This window comes from Sapajus apella, unplaced genomic scaffold, assembly GCF_009761245.1.
Source record: "Sapajus apella isolate SASKATOON/1434 unplaced genomic scaffold, GSC_monkey_1.0 scaffold42, whole genome shotgun sequence".
Lineage (NCBI taxonomy): Eukaryota > Metazoa > Chordata > Mammalia > Primates > Cebidae > Sapajus > Sapajus apella.
The window spans coordinates 18,089,176-18,112,470 of NW_022436982.1; the positions used below are offsets into that span (position 1 = coordinate 18,089,176).

General features: G+C 39.2%; 1 protein-coding gene across 6 annotated transcripts in view; it reads left to right on the top strand.

Annotated features, from left to right (window-relative positions):
• The window catches only part of PSIP1 (PC4 and SFRS1 interacting protein 1), a 47,515-nt gene that overhangs the window by 310 nt on the left and 23,910 nt on the right, over nucleotides 1-23,295 (top strand). For all 6 annotated transcript variants that reach the window (XM_032300143.1, XM_032300144.1, XM_032300149.1 and 3 more), the window contains exons 2-4: nucleotides 407-616; nucleotides 4,444-4,520; nucleotides 21,074-21,212. In XM_032300143.1, the coding sequence (XP_032156034.1) occupies nucleotides 545-616; nucleotides 4,444-4,520; nucleotides 21,074-21,212 (288 nt within the window). In that variant the 5' untranslated portion in view covers nucleotides 407-544. The remainder of the gene's footprint in view (nucleotides 1-406; nucleotides 617-4,443; nucleotides 4,521-21,073; nucleotides 21,213-23,295) is intronic.

Consider the following 23,295-nt stretch of genomic DNA (forward strand, 5'->3'; position numbering starts at 1 on the left):
GGTGCAGCCACCGGGCAGCAGGTTACGGGCGAGGCCTTGCGGGGGTGGAAAGTGGGCCGCTTGCCTGTCGGAATCCCTGCATTTTTCTCTGCCATGCACCCCCTCCCTCCTGGGGCTTAAGCCCGGTGGAAAAAGCCCGGAGAAAGATGGGGCGGGCAGACGGGAGATTTCGGGCCTGGCAGCATCCCTGCCTCAGGTGGTGGCGTCTTTTCGGTGGCAGGGCGCAGGACCGGCCCCCGCGCGGAGGCAGCGCACTGGCGAGGGAGGAGCGGGAGGCGGCCCTCCCCTCGCTCTCCCACCCCCACCCGCGAGCTCCCCTCCCCCTCCCCCTCCCCCTCCCTCTCCCCTTGGGGCCCCTCCCTTCGGGGTTCTTCGCTTTAACCGCTGTCGGTGTTCTCCCTCTCAGGCGCGTCGGGACGCCCCGAGGCATCCTCTCGGGCCCGCTGGCCTGGGAGCTCGGCCCGAGTCCGCCGCCCGCATCCCTGCGCCGCCGCATCTCTGCACCGCCTCGCGGGCTTCGGACCCCCGGCCGCGCCCCCGAAACATGACTCGCGATTTCAAACCTGGAGACCTCATCTTTGCCAAGATGAAAGGTTATCCCCATTGGCCAGCCCGAGTAAGTGATTTGTAGCCCTCCCTCGCGCCTAGCCCTGCTACCCTCCTCCCCAGCGGCCTGCTGCCCACGGTGTCTCTTCATTTTCCCCTCTGTCCTTTATCTCCCTCGCTTTAGTCTCATTTGTAACTTGATCTTTCATTTTAGTTTTTTGCCCGATAATCTCCTATGTACTTATAAAAATTCGGACGTTTTTACATACCTGTCTATTTCCGTATGGCTTATTGACAGACTTGGACAGATTTTATTCTTAGGAAATATTTAAATGCGTTGCCAGTTAATATTCCATTGTAGGTGAAATAATGAAGAATGGATTTTCTTTTAAAATTAGCGAAATGTTGACATTTCTGTAATTTTGGATCAAATACAAAATATTAGTGGAATTTGTTCAGATTACAAACTCTGGGATGTCAGAGAAGTTTGTATGTGGTTGACTTGGATTTACAGTTTTTTTTTTTTTTTAATGTGCTTGAGATCTTCTGGATTTGCTTGTTTAATACAGAGATTCATGACTGGATATTCTCGAAAGTATTACAGTAGTTTAGCACCGAGGAAGGGCCAGAAAATTTATTTCCCCTTTTTTATTCGAAGTGTTTATGACCTTGGAGAAGTTGTTTTATCCTTTTGTTTCCAATAGGCAAAAAGGTGTGGACCAGATTTCTGAGTTCACATCTAGTGGTACAGAGAAATGGCTGAGGACCCAGGATGTTTTGTGACATTTAGGAATTGAGACTGTTTAAATGTCTATGCTCCGTTTTTAGGAAAAAAAGGTCTTTTTGTTTATGGTGGTATCCAGGCTCCAAAACAGTGATAGATAGGACCTAAAATATGTTGTGATCCATTAGATTAGGTGATAGATAGGACCTAAAATATGTTGTGATCCATTAGGTTAGGTAAACTCAAGATCCTTTAAAAATACGCTTACATGGTGTTCTGAAGTTGTATTTTTCCAAGCGATATTTGACTAATTTACTCCTTCGAAAATATATTTGCTAAAAATAATTAAATTCTATAGTTTTAGTTATGTCAACAGGGAAGAGGAATGGAGGAAAACACCCATTAGATAACAGAGTCCTATATAGTTGCTGAGAGTGCCATCCAAGTATAAAATGATCACTGTTCCTTGACTTTCTTCCATCTCGCTGCTCTATGTAGATTCCTGTTCACAAGTTTCCGTCCAAAGCTTTTTTCCTTGTCTATGAAGTCTGCCTTTTCGGTGCTGTCTTATTTGAACAATCCTTAGTCATAATCCTTTTCTATATATTTTACATTCTAATCTATTCCTTTTATGATAATCTTTTATTGTAATTCTTACTCTATGTATGCTTTGACTTCCAAATGTATTGTGAGCCTGAGGGCAACAACTTTAGATGGAGTTTCTTTATACCCTCCCCAGTCCTTAGTACATATGATGCACCTATAAAACACAATTCACATTCACATGGAGCTTAGGGAAACTGATCAGGTTTAAGGCCCCTCTAATATACTTTTTCATGGTTTTCGAGATATCCTTGTTTATTTTGAGATTTTCAAACATCTGAGGTTGTGTAATTCATCCATATTCCAATTTGCATACCACGATTTAGTTAAAAGCCAAATGAAATGTTTTAAAAATCTCCCAAATCATCTTCCCCATGCTCATATGTTAAGTGACTAAGAGTGCTACTGAAAGAAAAATAAGGTAGCCTTTGGAGGACCAGAGTGTTTTTTTTCCTTATTTAACAAGCTCTTTTTTTTTTTTTTTTTTTTTGAGACAGAGTCTTGCTATGTCGCCAGACTAGAGTGCAGTGGTGCGATTTTGGCTCACTGCAACCTCCACCTCCCAAGTTCAAGCAATTGCCCTGCCTCAGCCTCCTTAGCAGGTGGGACGCCAGGTGTGCACCACCATGCCTGGCTAGTTTTTTGTATTTTTGTATTTTGTATTTTAGTAGGGGTTTCATCATGTTTGCCAGAATGGTCTCAATTTCCTGTCCTTTGTGATCCACCCATCTCAGCCTCCCAAAGTGCTGGGATTACATGCATGAGCTACTGCGACTGGCCAACAAGTTCTGCATTTAACAAGTTCATTTGGATTGGAAGGGAAGTGTTTGTCTTTTCCCTTTTCCCCATCATTTTTTTCTGAGAAACAGCTCTATTTAGTCTTGATGTATTCTGTGTCCAACAGTTAACATTCCTTTTTCTGTCTTCTCATTCTTAGAAATTTAAAATCTTTGCTATAGAGAGTTTAGAGTACATATTTAAAGTCTGAGCTGTAAAGCTGACACCTCTTGTTCCAATTCTTGCTTTAACGTTTGTTTGTATGTCCTAAACTTCATTAATTTTTAAGTCTTAAACATTCATGTACGTAATCCTTTACCAATAATAATCATTTAAAAAATAAATTTTTTCTGGCATTTATTAAAGGCTGTAGGTGCTAGGTATTTGCACCTACATATGCTCTTAAAGCTGTTTGCTAGCAGAAAAAAGCATATGAACTGGGTTAACAGAAATGATCTCTTAGGGGACCTTCCCACAAGGTTGAGGAAACAGGTGTGCTCTTCATCATACAGGTGGGGAAATAGGTTCCTAGAGGTATTGGATGGTAATGATTCTATTGGTGTGTGAAAGCCTTTAGACTTCCTCACAAATAACCAGTTCAGTTGTCCTCATGGTCTTTTCTGCAGCACTGTAATGCTTACAGAGTTTAGTAGGTTCTTTGATGGTCAACTCCCTTCTTAAAAAAGTCAGCTGATTTTCAAATTGAAGTGTTTTTGAAATTATGAAAATTAAGATATTTAAAATAGACATGTTGTTAAATCCTTTTTTTTGGGGTGGGGGTGCATCTCACTCTGTCTCCCAGGCTGGAGTGCAGTGGTGTGTTCTCGGCTCACTGCAACCTCTGCCTCCTGGGTTCAAGCGATTCTCCTCCCTCAGCCTCCTGAGTAGCTGGGATTATAGGTGCCTGCCACTGCACCTGGCTAATTTTTGTGTTGTCAATAGAAACGGGGTTTCACCATCTTGGTCAGGCTGGTCTTGAACTCCTGATCTTGTGATTCATCTGCATTGACCTCCCAGAGTGCTGGAATTGCCGCGTGAGCCACTGTGCCTGGCTGACATGTTGTTGAATTCTAGTTAGATAGTACTACTTTAGTCCTGAGGTCTGTTTTTCCTTTATTGATAGGGGAAAGTAACAAGTATTATGGATATGTTAGACATAATAGCACCTGATGATTGCTTCGTTACATTATTTAAAAGGTTGAAAGAGCAATGAAAAAGGAACAGGTAGCCTCATGTGATTCAGGCATATTGGTGAAGGATCTTTTCATAAGTTTTACAGACTTTGGTAGGTAACTGATTTAAACTTTGGTTAATGTCTGTTTTTACATTATTCTGTTATTTGTATAGACTTCTGCAGAACTGTCATTTAGGGTTGTCAAATAGGTTCAGACTCCTTACTGGAAGTGCTGATATGATTAATAATTCAGAATTTTGGGATTTTAGGAAGTCCAAGGGAGTACATAATGCCATATATTTTGCTGCTAGTGTGGTCTGGAATAGCACAGGACAAACTTAACATGTCTGCAAAGAAACAACAGTGGAAATAGTAGGTGGATAAAAGAAATGACTGATAACCTCAATATCAGTCCAGGTTTTGCCACCAAATGAGTTTTGAAACAAATGTTGGTTTTCAGAGATTCTTGGGTTTCAGATTTGGGGATAGGAGATTATGGGCCTGCAGAACTAGTCCATTTTATAACAGTCCCTTTTGGATGTCTTGCTCTTGTTTATTCAGATAAATGTTGAGGTGTATATGGTTTAAAAGATTTTAATTTTTCTCATCTTTCTTTTAGGTAGATGAAGTTCCTGATGGAGCTGTAAAGCCACCTACAAACAAACTACCCATTTTCTTTTTTGGAACCCATGAGACGTAAGTCCTGTTAGCTTTAAAGACAAATCAGAGCTAATTTGACAGGGTCGTTGGGCAGTAGACATTAATTCAAAGGGGAAATAGTAATGTAATAAAAGGCTTTAAAATCTTTGAACTTTGGAAAGATTCTTTAAGTCTCTATTTTTAAGGTAGAGTTTACAGACACTCTAGGGGTTTTTTTTCTTTTCTTTTTTTGTGATGGAGTCTTGCTCTGTTGCCCAGGCTGAAGTGCAATGGCACAGTCTCTGCTCACTGCAACCTCCGCCTCCCAGGCTCAGGTGATTCTCCTGCCTCAGTCTCCCGAGTAGCTGGGATTACAGGTGCCCACCACCACGTCTGGCTAATTTTTGCATTTTTAGTAGAGATGGGGTTTCACCATGTTGGCCAGGTTGGTCTCAAACTCTTGACCTCGTGATCTGCCCACGTGGGCCTCACAAAGTGCTGGGGTTACAGGCATGAGCCACTGCCCCTGGTCGTAGGTTTATTTTTTATTGGTATAGGTGTTTCCTTAACCAAAAAAGGAAAGTAGAACTTCTCTCAGGAATAAGAATGACTGATGGATGAAAATATATAAGGAAAGTTTTAATAAGTCATCTAATATTCCTATGCAGTAAAGTAAGTGATTTTAATGAGGACTTCCTTATTTTTAGTTTTATGATTTCAGGTATACAAACTGTATATTGTGGGAAAAGCGAGAAGAGGAAGTCTAGATAGTTCCCTCCATGTGTTTATATTGTCCCTGAAGCTCTACTGCTCCTGGTGGATATGTGGGCAGAGAGCTGATTTGGTGAAGCAAATTTTTCAAAAATTGCAGCTCAGTGTTGAAGTATATTACTGCCAAATGCATGGGATCACCCCGGAGGCTATCATTAATTTCCCAAAAAATATTTCTACATACCTATAATTTAATGGCCTTACGAATGCTAGGTAATCAGGTTGATTTTGGATTTGAAGTTTGGAGTCTGTCGTAATTTTGGTAGTCTGGTTTACCTGGGATGAGAAGAAACAAAACTATTGCTATTCTGATTAGTATTATGTATTCTAAGAGTGGCTACAATGGCAATATTTAGTTTAATTTGCTTAGCTACTGTGTACACTTTCATACAATTTCTTTAATAGCTTTATTAAGATGGAATTTTTATATAAAAAAGTTCACTTGCTTGAAGTGTATAAGTCAATAGATTTTAGTATATTTACTCTCATACCTGTTGGTGATCACTTTCCCCTCTCCAACCCTAAACAACCGCTAGTCTACTGTCTATACAGACATAGCAGTTCTGGACATTTTATTTTAACGGTATCATACAATAGTCCATAATTAGTTTTTTAAAAAACACAACTTTGGATCCAGAATTGGTTTGGCCTTCATCATAATTAGAGTTAGGTTCAAGTGTATGTATATATAACAATAGAATTTTTAAGAAGTGGTAAATTTCTGATTCCATGGGATACTCTACCATTTAAAGAAACTCTTCGGTAAGTTTAATAAGAGGAAAAAGATATGTTTTAGTGGAAAATTGTGCAGTGTATATTAGAGTAGGGCTTTTCAAAGTGTGTTGCCAGGTCTAGCAGCACTAGCATCTCATGGGAACTTTAGTTAAAATGTAAGTTTGTAATCCCAACACTTTTTGGGAGGCTGAGGTAGGAGGGTCGGTTGAGTGCGGGAGTTGGAGATTAGCCTGTGCAACATGGTGAAACTGCGTGTCTACAAAAAATGCAAAAATAAGCAGTTTTTGGTGCCACACGCATATGGTCCCAGCTACTCAGGAGGCTGAGGTGGAGCCATCACCTGAGCCAAGGAAGCAAAGGATCCAGTGAGCCAAGATCTCACCACTGCAGACCCCGTCTGAAAAAAAAAGGCAAGTTCTTAGGCCTTACTCTAGACATACTGAATCAAGCTGTGAGTGTGGAGCCCAAAAATCTGTTTTAACAAGCCTTCCAGATGATTCTGATTTATGTTGAAGTTTGGAAATACTGTAGTAATGTGAGTGGACATTCCTTAGCATTTTTCAGTTTTATATAAGCTTAAAATTCTTTAATTCTGATTTTTTTCTGAAATGGAACAGATTTTATACTTTTATATATCCTTATAGTCTTACAGAACACACAGTCCATTCTTATATTACTACTTTAAATTTAGAAGAGGAATGATTATCCTTTCCCCAGCATTTAAAAAGACTTTCATATTATAAATATATGTACACTTTAAACCAAAATAAACTATACCAAGTAACTAAACTTAACCGTTGTTTGGTTAAGGTAATAAGGTGGTTAATGAAGATAATGAATTACTACTAATATTCAAGAAATTAGGATATGTTCAAGGAATTCAAATGTATTTAACTTTAAAATTAAGCCAATGATATTAAATTTTCATTTCAAAATGCACTTAATTTTTGCCTTAGTGTTCTTACGAGTATACCATTTACCTTTGGAAAAGCAGTGCTGCCCCATTGTGTATGTTAGTCTAGTGGTGATACTTTTTTTGTACTTAAGATTAATTTTTGGAAACTAGATCTCTGATGATCTTTTTTTCCCCTCAAAATTTGTAAGGGTAGTTTTGAACTTTTTTTTTGAGACAGGGTCTCATTCTGTAGCCCAGGATGGAGTGCAGTGGTTATCATAGTTGACTGCAGCCTTAAACTCCTGGGCCCAAGTGATCCTCCCATCTCAACTTCCCAAGTAGCTGGGACTACAGTAGCTGGCTAACTTTTATATGTATCTATCTATCTATATATATATATACAGTAATTCCAGCTACTCTGGAGGGAGACGGTGTTTCACTCATGTTACCCAGGCTGGAGTGCAATGGCGTGATCTTGGTTCACTGCAACCTCCACCTCCTGGGTTCAGGCAATTCTCCTGCCTCAGCCTCCTGAGTAGCTGGGATTACTGGCATGCACAACCACGCCCAGCTAATTTTTTGTATTTTTAGTAGAGACGGGGTTTCACCTTGTTGGCCAGGATGGTCTCGATCTCTTGACCTTGTGATCCACCCGCCTCGGCCTCCCAAAGTGCTGGGATTACAGGCTTGAGCCACCGCGCCCGGCCTATTTTTATATATTTTTTTTAAGAGATGGGGTCTTGCTACATTGCCCAGGCTGGTCCCCAGTGCCTGGTTTCAAGTGATTGATCCTCCTCCTTAGCCTCCCCCAATTTATTTGTTTATTTTTTTTGAGAGGGAGTCTCGTTCTGTCGCCCAGGCTGGCGTGCAGTGGCGCAATCTCAGCTCATTGCAACCTCCATCTCCCAGATTCAAGTGATTCTCCTGCCTCAGCCTCCCAAGTAGCTGGGATTACAGGCACCCGTCACCATGCCCACCTAATTTTTGTATTTTTAGTAGAGATGGGGTTTCACCATGTTGACCAGGCTAGTCTCGAACTTCTGACCTCAAGTGATCCACCTGCTTTGGCCTCCCAAAGTACTGGGATTACAGGTATGAGCCACCATGCATGGCTTATTTGAACTTTTTAATTTGAATTTTGCATAAAAAGTTTAGTCTCATAGCCAGGAGTTAGGGAGATGGGATTAGAAGAAAATACAAGAAGAAAGGTATTTGAAAAATTGTACTCATTCATTACTGATTTATAGATTAAAATTTTTAAATCGTGAATTTAGAGCAGAATTCTTTTGTAACTGCATTCTTTTCCTGGCCTACAAACATCTGATTTTACTTAGGACATTCATAGTAAATGTTCAGCAATCAAGTTTTGAATATTAGACAATGAGCCCTAACTGGAACTATATAATAGACATCTTAAACCTAACATATTCAAACAGATTTTAAGTAAGTGGGAATGGCATGGACTCAATTCTTGCTGAAGCCAAGTCTTCGTATTATCCTTGATTACATATTACAGTCTTTTTCTTTCCTTTCCACATCTAGTCAGTCAGCAAATCTTGTTCTTTTCCTTTCAAATACATTTGGATCTGTCCGCTCTTGGCCATCTTTGTTATAATTCAAGTCGATGCATAATTACTCCTGTAAATAATGTCCTAAGCTGGGCACACTGGGACATGCCTGTAGTCCCAGTTACCCAGGAGGCTGAGGCAGGAGGATCCCTTGAGCCCAGAAGTTCAAGTCTGTCTTGCAACATAGTAGGACCCTGTCTTGGGGTGGGCTGGGAGAGGGGGGCGGAAATTAAAAGTAAAACCCTTACTCCATGTGGGTTTCGGTTTCCACTCTTCATACGCAGTTGGCCCACTGTATCTGTGGGTTCTGTATCCGTGGAGTTAACCTGCCACAGATCGAAGACATTTGGGGGAAAAAGATGGATAGATGTCTGTACTGAATATATATATAGATATTTTTCCTTCTTAACTATTACCTTAATGCAATATAACAACTGTTTATATAGCATTTACATTGCTTTAGGTACTGTAAGTGATCTAGAGATGATACCAAAGCAGCGATGGAAGACAGTTTTTCCATGGGTGATTGGGGGATGGTTTTGGGATGAAAAATGTTCCACCTCAGATCAGCAGGCATTATTTAGATTCTTACAAGGAGCACTCAACCTAGATCCTTCGTATGTATAGTTCACGATAGGGTTCATGCTTCTCTGAGGATCTAATGCTGCCACTGATCTGGCAGGAGGCAGAGCTCAGTTGGTAATGCTCACTTCCTGCTGTGTGGCCTGGTTCCTAACAAGCCACATACGGGACAGGTGTACTGGTCCTTATTGGCCCAGAGGTTGGGACTCCTGATGTAAAGTATATGGGAGGATGTGCATAGTGTGTATATACCTAACAGTATAGGAGATATACACACTATGCACATCCTCCCATATACTTTAGATCAGGAGTCCCGACCCCTGGGCCAACAAGGAATTTTGGTGTCTGCAGGGAGAGGGGAAGAATAATTCATGGATACAGAGGTACAACTATCTAGTCAAAGAGATTTTTATATCCCAATCAGGTCATGTCATTTCATTGAAAACCTTCAGTGACTCCCTATTTTAACATTAGCAATGAATCAAAACCAAAAACTATCTACAAATGCTGTATATAAAACCCTATATGAACTAGCCCATCCTTACCTTTCTGGCCTCATTACATTTTTCACTGATTTTTTTCTGTTGTACAAATAAGCCTCATCTTGTCTCGGGTCTTTTGTTTTCCCTTTGCAAAGGGAATGTTATGCCTTTGGATATTTGAAGTCATTTAGATCTTAGCTCACATCCTCCTTTTTGTGTTTATTTTCCCCATTGCAACAATGACTAAGATTTTTTTTCTTTTTTTTTTCACCCACACTCAAAGAGCTGGATCAGCAGGGACCTTGTCTATCTTGTCATCATTAACTTAAGTGCCTGGCACTTAGCAGGTGTTAAATAAATATTTGGTGATTGAAAGCTTTGTGCACTAGATAAAGTCATTTGTTGATTATGCATTTGCTGTTGATTAGCCAACGTTTATGTAGAGTTTAAGACAACTAGATCAGAAGTTTGTTTTTGAATCCTGACTGCCATTTACCTGCTATATAACCTTGGGCAGGTTACTTATATTTGTGTTTTTTTGTTTCTCAGTTGTAAAGTGGGGATAATGTTATCTTGCCTCAGAATTTTGGGATGCAAATAAGACATGACATGAAAAATGCTTACAGCAATGCTTGGCATGTATTAAACACTAAATAAATGCCAGCTATTATTTAAAATGTTCAGTCTTGGCGAACTTACTTCATTTTGGGAACAAGACTCCTGGGGATTTACCCATTTTTCCATGACTTCTGGTAGTATTTATTAAATTGAAATGCAGCTCAGTGTGAGTTTTGCTGATTAATTACCTTTGCTAATTCAGGGAATATTCTTACCTAGCTCTATATCTTTAAAGTCTAGAAAATTTAAATAAAGATATTTTGCTGTTTTTTCTTCATTACTGCTCTTAATTGTCTTAATGCAAAGAAGTTGGGTGCTCAGTTTTAGGAACTTTAAATATACATCACAGGCTGTTTTAAAACCTGTCTAATTTATAGTTTTAGGAGTGAAGATCAATATGGAAGTACTGATAGTGGTCACAAGAAGAAAGTGAATGAATCATAGGATAGGCTTTTTTTCTTCCAGCGTAGTTCTATACAAGTTTCATAGCTACATGTATTGGTGTGGGACTTGTATGATTTCTCTTAAATTTTATACCAAATAATGAGATGAGCTGTTAATTCATCTCTTTATACCAGCAAGTTCACGGCACATAGTACATGCATATTCAGTTGTCTGTTGAGTCATTTTTCTATTACAGAATATTACATGCTATTATAAAATGTAAAACTGTGTTTCATATATTGTGATTTAGTAATGCAGAAATGAAGCAGCAAGTTAGAATCAATATATTGTTAAAAATGGGATCTTTCTGTTTAGTAATATTCCTTGGCAACAGTTAAGTGAGTTTTGAGCTTCGTGTATTTGGCTCTGATAGGATTTCCTGTTTTGTGTACGAAACATATTTCTCTCTCTTTTTTTTTTTTTTTTTTTTTTTGAGACAGTCTCACTCTGTTGCCCAGGCTGGAGTGCAGTGGCGTGATCTTGGCTCACTATAATCTCCACCTCCCTAATTCAAGCAGTTATCTTGCCTCAGCCTCCTGGTAGCTGGGATTACAGTCATGCACCACTGTGCCCGGCTAATTTTTATGTTTTTAGTAGAGACAGGGTTTCACCATGTTGGCCAAGCTGGTCTTGAACTCCTGGGTTCAAGTGATCGTTCCCCCGCGGCCTCCCAGAGTGCAGGGATTACAGGCGTGAACCATCGTGCCTGGCCTGTGACTTCTTTTAAAAGAAGAGTTCTAGATGTTTAACAACTGAGTTTTTATTTGTGTTCTTGTGGGTATCATATTCACAAAAAGTGAATTAAGAGAAATAATTGCTTTTCTGTGTGTGTGTGTGTGTATTTTTTTTTTTTTTTCTTTTTTTTTTCTGAGACAGAGCTTCACTCTGTCGCCCAGACTGGAGTGCAGTGGCGCGATGTCAGCTCACTGCAACCTCCACCTCCCAGGTTCAAGCAATTCTCCTGTCTCAGCCTCCCAAGTAGCTGGGATTACAGGTGCATGCCACCACACCTGGCTAATTTTTTCGTGTTTTTAGTAGAGATGGGGTTTCACCACACTAGCCAGATGGTCTTGGTCTCCTGACCTCGTCATGCACCTGCTTCAGCCTTCCAAAGTGCTGAGATTACAGGCGTGAGCCACCGTGTCTGGGCTGTATATATATATTGCTAGGAAAATTGGGATGCACATGTACACAGGGCTTCAAAGTGTGTGCCATCAAAGAAACACATTGTAGGATTTGAGCTGCCTCAGTATTATAAAACTAGTATTGAATTCAGTTACTTATTTGCTGTTTCCTTAGGATGTTTTGCATTATTCTTGACTCTTACATGCTTTGACATTGGTATTTGAGGTCTGTGTTCATATATATAGAGAAATAGCATCAATATTTTATTAGGAGATGTTTCAAAGACTGTATTACAATGGTTAAAGCCCAATACCTCTTTGAGGAACACTTCAAGTTGAGGTTCTGCTGTTTTAATAGGTAGATGACCTTGCCTGAGTCGGTCTTTTTGAATTTCAATTTTCTAATCCTTAAAATGAGGATTTTGGTGATCCCTCAGTTTCTGGAATTTGGTGGATAAGTTACCTTGAATATGTATCTTTTCATTGTTAAAATTTTTAAAATCAATGTAAAAGGAAGCAAATCATAGTCCTATTTTTTAGAAACAACCCCTAAACGTGGTAATATTTTGATGTATTTTTTCAAACTTGTCTGTGCATATTTTTAAGGAGTTTCTGTCATACATAGTTATGCCTGCTTTTGTGCATTTGGTTGTATTAAGCATTTGGTATGTTATTTTATTTATTTATTTTTATTTTTATTTTTTATTTTTTATTTTTTTTTTTTTGAGACGGAGTTTCGCTCTTGTTGCCCAGGCTGGAGTGCGATGGCGCGATCTCGGCTCACCGCAACCTCCGCCTCCTGGGTTCAGGCAATTCTCCTGCCTCAGCCTCCTGAGTAGCTGGGACTACAGGCACGCGCCACCATGCCCAGCTAATTTTTTGTAGTTTTAGTAGAGACGGGGTTTCACCATGTTGACCAGGATGGTCTCGATCTCTTGACCTTGTGATCCACCCGCCTCGGCCTCCCAAAGTGCTGGGATTACAGGCTTGAGCCACCGCGCCCGGCGGTATGTTATTTTAAAATGGAATGCCTTGAAGAATGAATCAGTCAGACCTACTATTAACATTTTGATATATTTTCTTTCAGACTGACTTTTACAGTTTTTTGGTATTTGCGATTATGTGCAATTATATCCTGCTTTTACTTAGCATATTAAGCATTTTTTAAATACGTAATTTTAAAGTGGAATGCTTTGAAGAATGAATCAGAACCACAGCAGCATAAGGTTGTACCCTTGGGAACTAGTATAGTGATGTCTGTCAAAAAACTAAACTGGTCCCTGTTCACCAAACCTGTAGGACTGTGTGCTCAAGGAAGATTTTCTTTTTTTCATCTACTGTCATTTTTGAATCTCATTAAGAGCTCATCAGTCTTGAGCATATCTTTGACCTACTTGCTCTTTTTTTTTTTGAAACAGTCTCCATCATCCAGGCTGGAATGCAGTGGCACGATCTTGGCTCACTGCAACCTTTGCCTCCTGGGTTCAAGTGATTCTTCTGCCTCAGCCTTCCTAGTGGCTGGGATTACAGGCACACGCCACCATGCCTGGCTAATTTTTGTATTTTTAGTAGAGATGGGGTTTTGCCATGTTGGCCAGGCTGGTCTCGAACTCCTGACCTCAGGTAATATGCTTGCCTTGGCTTCCCAAAGTGCTGGGGCTGGGATTACAGGTGTGAGCTACCAGGCCCGACCTGACCCACTTATTCTTAGAATTTACTGTGAAGATACGTGCAGAGATTGAGTAATATGTTTATTAAAGCAGCATGATTTTATAATAGAAAACTTGATATAAAAAATGGCCCAACAATAGGTTTAGGTATTCAGTGAAATACTGTATAGGTGTTGAGTAATTGTTGAACTGAAAAGATACTCATTTTAATTTGAAGAGGTCTACTTTCGAGTAAGTCTGTGTGATATACATTGAAATGACATAGTTACGTATGTATGTATGTATACAGGTAAGTGGGGTGAAAACAGATTTAGTTGGTGAAATTATGGATTAGTTTTCTTTGATAGACTATATTGTCAAAAAATTTTAACAGCTTTATTGAAATACAGTTCGTTTCTCCGAAAAGAAACCGTGTATCCATTAGCATTTACTTTCCATTTCTACCCCATCTTCTTTCCTGCCTTGGCCTAGGTAGCAACTAACCTACTTTCCTATTCTGGGTACATCATATAAATGGAATCAGCCAGGCATGGTGGCTCACACCTGTAATCCCAGCACTTTGGGAGGCTGAGGTGGGCAGATCGTGAGGTCAGGAGTTCGAGACCAGCCTGGATAACATGGTGAAACCCCATCTCTGCTAAAAATACAGAAATTAGCTGGGCATGGTGGCACGTCTGTAATCCCGCTACTCAGGAGGCTGAGGCAGGAGAATCACTTGAACTCAGGAAGTAGAGGTTGTAGTGAGCTGAGATTGCACCATTGCACTCCATCCTGGGTGACAGAGCAAGACTCTGTCTCAAAAAAAAAAAAAAGAATCATTGAACACGGTTTAGTGACTGGCTTTTCTCACTTAGGTTGGTGTTTTCTAGGTTAGTCCATGCTGTAGCCTGGATGTGATATTTATTTGTCACTTGATAGACTAAATTAGAGTTTTTTCTACTTTTGGCTTTCATGAATAATGCTGGTGAAAATTTGTGTCCAAGTTTTTTTGTGAATGTAAGTTTTCATTTCTCTAGGAGTGAAATTCCTGGGTTAGATGGTAACTTTATGTTTAATATTTTGAGAAACTGTCAGACTTTCCAAATCAGCTGCACTGTTTTACCTTCCCACCAGCAGTTGTATGAGGGTTCCAATTTCTCCACATCCTTGCAAACACTTGTCATTTTTATTGTGGCTGTCTGAGTGGGGGTGAAGGTAGTATCTTGTGATTTTTTTATTTACATTTCCCTGATAATGATGTTGAATTATATGAACTAAAAAATAATGTGTGCGAATTAAAAAATCTTTTGTACCTAACATGAATTTGTATTTGTAAAGGTCTTTTCATTTGGAAGGACATAATTATTTAATTTTTGGTATGTTAAGATACGTGAATTTGGTGACTCGTAATCCCAGCACTTTGGGAGGCTAAGGCGGGTGGATCATTAGGTCAGGAGTTCGAAACCAACCTGGCCAACATGATGAAACCACATCTCTACTAAAGATACAAAAAAATTAGCTGCACATGGTGGCGGACGCCTGTAATCCCAGCTACTTGGGAGTCTGAGGCACGAGAATTGCTTGAACCTGGGAGGTGGAGGTTGCAGTGAGCTGAGATCGTGCCACTGCACTCCAGCCTGGGCGACAGGGTGAGACTCTGTCTTAAAAAAGTGATATGTGAATTTATGTATGACATCATTTGAACCATAATGGTTAATAATGATAGGTACAACTTGTAATCTGAATCTGGGACTAGGAGCAAGGGGTGAATTTTTTAAAAACATACTTAGCAAAATTAAGAGTAAAAACCAATTGTAATGAAAAGGTACATGTAAAATAAGGTGATGTGAATAAAACTAAATATAAACCTTACATGTTATGAATGAATATAATTTTACTAAGACTTGCCAACTGTATTAATAAATGACTTTGCTATGTCTTATTTTGTGAGACAAAGCTCAAACAAAACAAGACTAAGTAATGATGTCACAAAGAAAGCAGGAATGGTAATATTGCTGTCTGTTAAAAGGGGAATTTAAACTCAAAGCTTGAAGAGGAAAAAAGGGTATATATAGGCAGTCCTTAGCTTTACACAATTCCTGTAGGCACAAATTTCAGTTACCATGAATTAGCTAAATAGCAGTCCCTTAACAACATGGTTAAAATTTTACTTCCCCTTTCATATTAAATGTAATTGCATAAACTACAGAATTTGTTGCTAGTCTTTCAACTCGCCAATTAAGATGTAATTACTGATGCATATAATGTCACTTTCAAAGTTTTTTGGTGATTGGTCACTGTATCAGTTTCTCAAAATCATGCACAGCCAGTGGGATGTATAGTTGGCTTCTGTCTCCTAATGATATACTCATGTTACAGTTTACCAAAATAAAGCAGGAAATTGGTCAACAAAGATGAAAGTGCAGCAAAAATTGTAATAATGCTAGAAGGAAAATTTGAATTTAATATAAATAGAATTATAGAATAAATAGCTTACCTCATAAGCTATTTATATATATGGTATTATATATATTAGTGTGTCTCCAACTGCAAACCATTTATATTGGTTTGCAGTTGGAGAGACACTAATTGTTCAGCCAGAGGAACTTAGTGAAGGCAAGCTTATCAGCATAAGTGAAAAAGGTAGTTGTATTGGATAAGATGAAGATATCCTATTAATAGAAGTGACACCAATGAAAAACAGTGAGGATATTTCACAATATTGAAAGCATGAAGGATAAAATACTGGAATCTGATCCAAACTTAGGAATGTGACAGTTTGCCAAGGCATAGAAGATAGGCTCATTCCATGTCATAATTAATATCATCAGAAGAAGGCAAGTGTTGTTCAAATTATTCTTGATGGTTTTTTATTTTTTACAAAGAAATGATACACTTTAATCTCAGGGTTCCTAATATTTTAAGTTACAGCATGCTAAGTAAGTATTGGTTTTACTATTTCATTTCCTTATGTATTTATAAGTATCAGTAATAGACTGCTTAATGTTTTGACAATTTTTAAAGGTCACAGAACAATCGTAACTTTTCCCATTGATTTTTAAGATTGCCTTGCATGGTCATTTTTAAGAACTGCTTTTTTTGAGGTTAAGAAAAATAATTCATGTAAAAAAAATTTAACCTGTCTTCTTTTTAGCTTTCAAATTTTATTTTTGTCTTGTTTGGCCTTATGAGTTTATACTTTTAAATTAATCTCTTTACTGTTGTTTTTGTGGTTTTTCAGGAGGGAGAATTTGTGTTGAATTGGTTTGTTCTGACTAGAAATATATTTTCATGGAGGTTTAACTCAAGTCATTTACTTAGAATTTGAAACCTATTAAGAGGAATGTGTATTGTTACAGCTAAATTTGTTACTTTTTCTAATTTGAGATTGTGGTCAGGAATTAATGATGTCTAGTAAAATCTTCAATTTTTGATGAAATGAGATTATTTCAGTTTAACACCAAAGTAAATTTGGTATATTATTGGTTTGCCTTAACCCTAGCATAATAATATTACTTTGAAAATGAGATGTGCAGTTAAAATACATGGATACAGTGAACATTACAGAATTTAAATAATAAAGCTGACTTTTATATGCCCTGACATTTATATTTAAATGGAAAAAAATTCGAACTAGAATATTAACTATACTCATTAGTTCTCTAATTCTTAAAGAATTTTTAGCAGATAAGGAATTTGTGATATATATGTAATGATAGTAATAATTTTAAAATTTAGTACATTTTAGAGGAAATAAGTATCCATTCTCCCATTGCTTTGGGGAATATATCAGCTATTATAGTAAAATTATCAACATACTTATGTCTAGCTTTGTAGAACTGACAGACTTCTACATGACTCACTGACATGGGGAGATGTACAGGATGTATCCTGGAGAATTTATCTAAATATGTATGTACAGATGGTTCCTGAACTACTAATATGGTTTGGCCCTGTGTCCCCACCACAATTGCACCTCAAATTATAGTAATCACCACATGTCACTGACAGGACCAGGTGGAGGTAATTGAATGATGGAGGTGATGATTCCCCCATGCTGTTGTGATAGTGAGTCTCATGAGATTTGATGGTTTCATAAGTGTCTGGCATTTCCCCTGCTTGCACACGTTCTTTCTCCTGCGGCCCTGTGAAGAGGTACCTTCTACCATGATTGTAAGTTTCCTGAGGCCTTCCTACCCATGCGGAACTTTGAGTCAACTAAACCTCTTTTCTTTATAAATTATCCAGTCTCGGGTATTTCTCCATAGCAATGAGAGAACCAACTAACATGGTAAATTGGTACTAGAAGTGGAGTGCTGCTGTAAAGGTACCTGAAAATGTGGAAGCAACTTTGGAACCGAGTAACAGGCAGAGGTTGGAACAGTTTGAAGGGCTCACAGGAGGACAGGAAAATGTGGGAAAGTTGAGAACTTGTTAGAGACTTGTCGAATGGCTTTGACCCAAATGTTGGTAGTGATACGGACAACGAAGTCCAGGCTGAGGTGGTCTCAGATGAAGGTGAGAAACTTGTTGGGAACTGGATTAAAGATCACTCTTGCTATGCTTTAGCAGAGAGACTGTTGGCTTTTTGCTCCTGTCCTAGAGATCTGTGGAACTCTGAACTTGAGAGGATTTAGGGGATCTGGCAGAAGAAATTTCTAAGCAGCAAGGCATTTAAAGAAGTGACAGAGCATAAAATTATGTCTGCAAAATTTGCAGCCTGATGATGCGGTAGAAAAGGAAAACCCATTTTCTGGGGAGAAATTCAAGCCGACTGCCAAATGATAATCACTAAGACAATGAGAAAATGCCTTCAGGGCATGTCAGAGACCTTCATGGCAGCCCTTCCCATCATAGGCCCAGAGGCATAGGAGGAAAAAATGGTTTCCTGGGCTGGGTCCAGGGCCTCCCATGCTGTGTGCAGCCTTGGGAATTGGTGCCCTGTGTCCCAGCTGCTCCAGCCTTGGCTAAAAGGGGTCAAGGTACAGTTGAGGCTGTTGCTTCAGAGTGTGCAAGCCCCAAGCCTTGGCAGCTTCCACATGGTGTTGGGTTTGTGGGTATGCAGAAGACAAGAATAGAGGTTTGGGAACCTCTGCCCAGATTTCAGAGGACCTGTGGAAATGCCTCGATGTCCAGGTAGAAGTCTGTGGCAGGGTTGAAGACTTCATAGAGAACCTCGGCTAGGATAGTGTGGAAGGGAAATGTGAGGTTGGATTCCCCCCCCCCCCCAGGGTCTCCCCTGGCACACTACCTAGTAGAACTGTGAGAAGAGGGCCACCATCCTCTAGACCCCAGAATGGTAGATCCACTGACTGCTTGCACCATGTACCTGGAAAAGCTGCAGACATTCAATGCCAGCCCAAGGTGGAGTGGTGGTACCATACAAAGCCACGGGGCAGAGCTTCTTAAGGCTCTGGGAGCCCACTTCTTGCATTTGCATGACCTGGATGTGAGACATGGAGTCAAAGGAGATCATTTTGGAACTTGACTGTCCTATTAGATTTCAGACTTGGATGGGACCTGTAGCCAGCCCCTTTGTTTTAGCCAGTTCTCCCATTTGGAACGGTGTATTTAGCCAATGCCTGTACCACCACTGTATCTATGAAGTAACTAACTTGCTTTTGATTTTAGAGGCTCTTAGGTGGAAGGGACTTGCCTTGTCTCAGATGAGGCTTTGGACTTGGACTTTTGGGTTAATGCTGGAATGAGTTAAGACTTTGGGGGACTGTTAGAAGGGCATGATTGTGTTTTGAAATGTGAGGACATGAGATTTGAGAGCGGCCAAGGGCAGAATGATGGTTTGGCTCTGTGTCCTCTCCCAAATCTTACCTTGAATTATAATAATCCCCATGTGTCAAGAACAGGACCAGGTGGAAGAAAGAGGAAGGATGTAGGTGGTTTCCCCCATTCTGTTCTTGTGATAGTGAGAGAGTTCCATGAGATCTGATGGTTTTATAAGTGTCTGGCATTTCCCTTGCTTGCATGCATTCTCTTGTGGCCCTGTGAAGGGGTGCCTTCTGCCGTGATTCTAAGTTTCCTGGGGCTTCCCCAGCCATGTGGAACTGTGAGTCAATTAATCCTCTTTTCTTTGTAAATTACTCAGTCTCAAGTATTTCTTCATAGCAGCATGCGAATGGACTAACACACCTACAGTGGTTCAACTTAGATTTTTTTTGACTTCATAGTGGGGTTTTCATAGTATTTAAATGCATTTTCGACTTAAGATATTTTAGATTTACAGTGGGTTTATTGGGGCATATCCCCTTAGTAAATTAAGAACGATCTGTGTGTATATGTACACATATGCAAACAATTGAGACTCATTATTTGTGGATACCATGTTTGCAAATGTACCTACTCACTAAAACTTATTAGTAACCTCAAATCAGTAGTGCTTGTTGTAGTGTCTTCCAGGTCATTTCACAAATACGCACTGAGTAGCAGGAACATTTGAGTCTCCTGATAAACACATTCTTAGCTGAGGTTGAACAAGGGAATGCTTGCCTCCTTTTTTCAGCACTCATACTGTAAGCAAGTATTTTTTTTTTTGCAGTCTATTTATTGCCATGGGTTTTTGCAGTTTTGTGCTTTTGTTGGTCATTTCGCTATTTAAACTAGCCCCCAAGCATAGTGCTAAAGTGCTCTTTAGTGTTGCTAAGTGCAAGAAGGCTATAATGTGCTCTACAGAGAAAGTGCATGTTATATACGCCGTTGGCTATGAGTTCAGTGTTAATGAGTTAGCAATCTGTATTAAATAAGGTGTCTTTAAACAGAAACACACATAAAATGAATTTATGTATTGACTGCTTTATGTATTTCTCCTAAGAGGGAACACTTTTTCCCCAGGAGCAACAGTTGAGTATTTGCTAATTCAGCTTTCACAATGACTTTATAGAATATTACTACCACAGATAGCAAGAATTGATTGTGCATACATGAATGAATGAATGGGTTATAACATGTCTGATTCCCTCATTGAGTAAAATAAAATTCTTAACATACTCGATTATTTTAAAAACATAACAGTTTTGTGAATTGTATAATATATCAAGTTATTTTGAAGTGAAACTGTATTTGGGGTGCAGTTAAATGTATTGATTAATGCAAATGTGTCAAAGTTTGTGATTTATCATTGTTAAAAACCCAAATTCAGTGATTTAACCTTTTTTTTTTTTTTTTCTTTTGAGACAGAGTCTCACTCTGTCGCCCGTCCTGGAGTGCAGTGGCATGATCTCAGCTCACTGCAACCTCCGCCTCTCAGGTTCAAGCAGTTCTCCTACCTCAGCCTCCCAAGTAGCTGGGACTACAGGCATGTGCCACCACGCCCAGCTGCTTTTTGTATTTTTAGTAGAGACAGGGTTATACCATGTTGGCCAGGCTGGTCTTGAACTCCTGACCTGAGGTGATCCACCCACCTCAGCCTCCCAAAGTGCTGGGATTACAGGCATAAGTCGCTGCACCCGGTGATTTAACCATGTTTAAGTTTACAGTTCAGCAGCATTAAGTCCATTCACACTGTGGTTTTACTTAATAGGATTATGGATTTATTCAAATAGTTGCTTATTACTGAATTTAATAAAAGTATTTGGAATTATTAGTTGCCCTTTAACTTATATAAGACTTGTAATATGGTTTAGATTATGTATTTTTGATAATTGCCTAATATGATATCTTATTTAATAACTTACTATGTATTTAATTGAGATTGTTTTGCACTCACATTCTCCCCTCTTCTTTTTTAGTGCTTTTTTAGGACCAAAGGATATATTTCCTTACTCAGAAAATAAGGAAAAGTATGGCAAACCAAATAAAAGAAAAGGTTTTAATGAAGGTTTATGGGAGATAGATAACAATCCAAAAGTGAAATTTTCAAGTCAACAGGTAAGCCATATTACTGAAAATTTGGTATTATTTAACCCTGGGGCATAATCTAGCTGTAGAAAAATAAATACTAAAAGCCTTGTGAATTTCAGACTAGATTGTTGTGTTCTTATTTGTGAGGTTGAACCTCGAACCTTTTATATCATGACAAATGGCTGAGATCATTACTTTGTGTAGTTAAACATCTCAAAAACTGGGAACTTTTCAGTTATTTAGCTCCTCCTGATTGAGGGTTTATTTTATACATCATTGAATTTAGAGCTGTATGTATTCTTCTCCTAAATTTAGGGTTTGTAACTTACATGGTGTGTGCTTAAGTTTTCTTATTCTCTTTATTTATTTTTTTTTTCTTCGAGGTGGAGTTTTGCTCCTGTTGCCCAGGCCGGAGTGAGGTGGCTCAATCTCAGCTCACTGCAACCTCCACCTCCTGGGTTCAAGTGATTCTCTTGCCTCAGCCCCTCAAGTAGCTGGGTTACAGGTGCCCACCACCATGCCTGGCTAATTTTTTGTGTTTTTAGTAGAGACAGGGTTTCATCATGTTGGCCAGACTGGTCTCAAACTCCTGACTTCAGGTGATCCACCTGCCTTGGCTTCCCAAAGTACTGGGATTACAGGTGTGAGCCACCACGCCCAGCCTTTAATTTCTAGATCGATAGAATTGTATTAGAATATGAACCTCATGGGTTAAATTAATATGTGACAAATATAGCACTATGCCAATTATATTTGTTGGTGTCAATAGCAGCCTTATACCTTCTTTTCTCTGCTTTTGTTAATTTTTATGTGATACTAAATTTTCATGGAGTGGTTTGCCTTGATCCAACTTGTATCATTTTTATCATACTACAGAAAACACTGCTTCTCTTTACCTCTGTCCTGGTATTTATGTGATTTAGAAAAATTTTTTATATTGTTGATTGCATTCTTGAATTGTGCACATATTCCCAAATGGATGTTCCAGAACTCTTACGATTTAAAATAAACAGATGGCTTTGTAATAGAATCAGAGAGCTATGAGAGGAAGTCTTTATGAAGGTATTATTGGTACAGTTTCTCATTCATCATTATATGTCCTCTTGTTAAGACCTGAGGTCCAAAAACTGGGAAGAGCATGAATAAACCTAAAGAAGGAGGAGGTAGCAACAAACTGGAAATTTGGCAGCTTTTACTCTTTTTTTTTTTTTTTTTTTTTTTTTTTTTAAAGACGGCGTCTCAGTCTCCCAGGCTAGAGTGCGGTGGCGTGATCTCAGCTCACTGCAACCTCTGCCTCCCAGGTTCTGCCTCAGCCTCCTTTGTAGCTTGGATTACAGGCGCCTGCCACCGTGTCTGGCTAATTTTTGTATTTTTAGTAGAGACGGCGTTTCACCGTCTTGGCCAAGCCGGTCTTGAACTCCTGACCTTGTGATTCCACTTTCCTCGGCCTCCCAAGGTGCTGGGATTACAGGTGTGAGCCACTGCATCCGGTCTGGCTTTTAATTTTAAACCTATAAATTTTATTTCTTCATATGTGTCATGCTTTTTCTTACCTTGGAGAACTGTTGAGATACTATTCTATCTGGAACATATAAATCTTTCATTGATGCTCCAAGGCCACATTAAATTATCATAAGTGACTTTATTACCTCCCAGTACTTACTTGTTAATGGATTCGTTGAACCATATCATAGTTGTTTCTATACTTGTCTGTACCTGCTATAGACTATTATGTTGCCTCTGTGAACAAAAGATTTATGTCTGTGTGCCCAGCATGTACATGTGTGAGAAGAATAGACATTCACTGAATATTTGTTGAATGGCTGCATGGTTTCTCATCATTATTGCCTTGACTGTGTAATGGGAGAACATCTGTCTAAAGAGAATCGATCGTTTCCTGAAACTTAATGTCTTGGAATTTCTTTTCTATTTATTTATTTATTTGGAAACAGAGTGTTGCTCTGTCGCCCAGCCTGGAGTGCAGTGGTATGATCTTGATTTTTGCTCACTGCAGCCTCTGCCTCCTGGGTTTAAGTGATTCTCCTGCCTTAGCCTCCTGAGTAGCTAGGATTATAGGTGTGCATCACCGTGCCTGGCTAATTTTTGTATT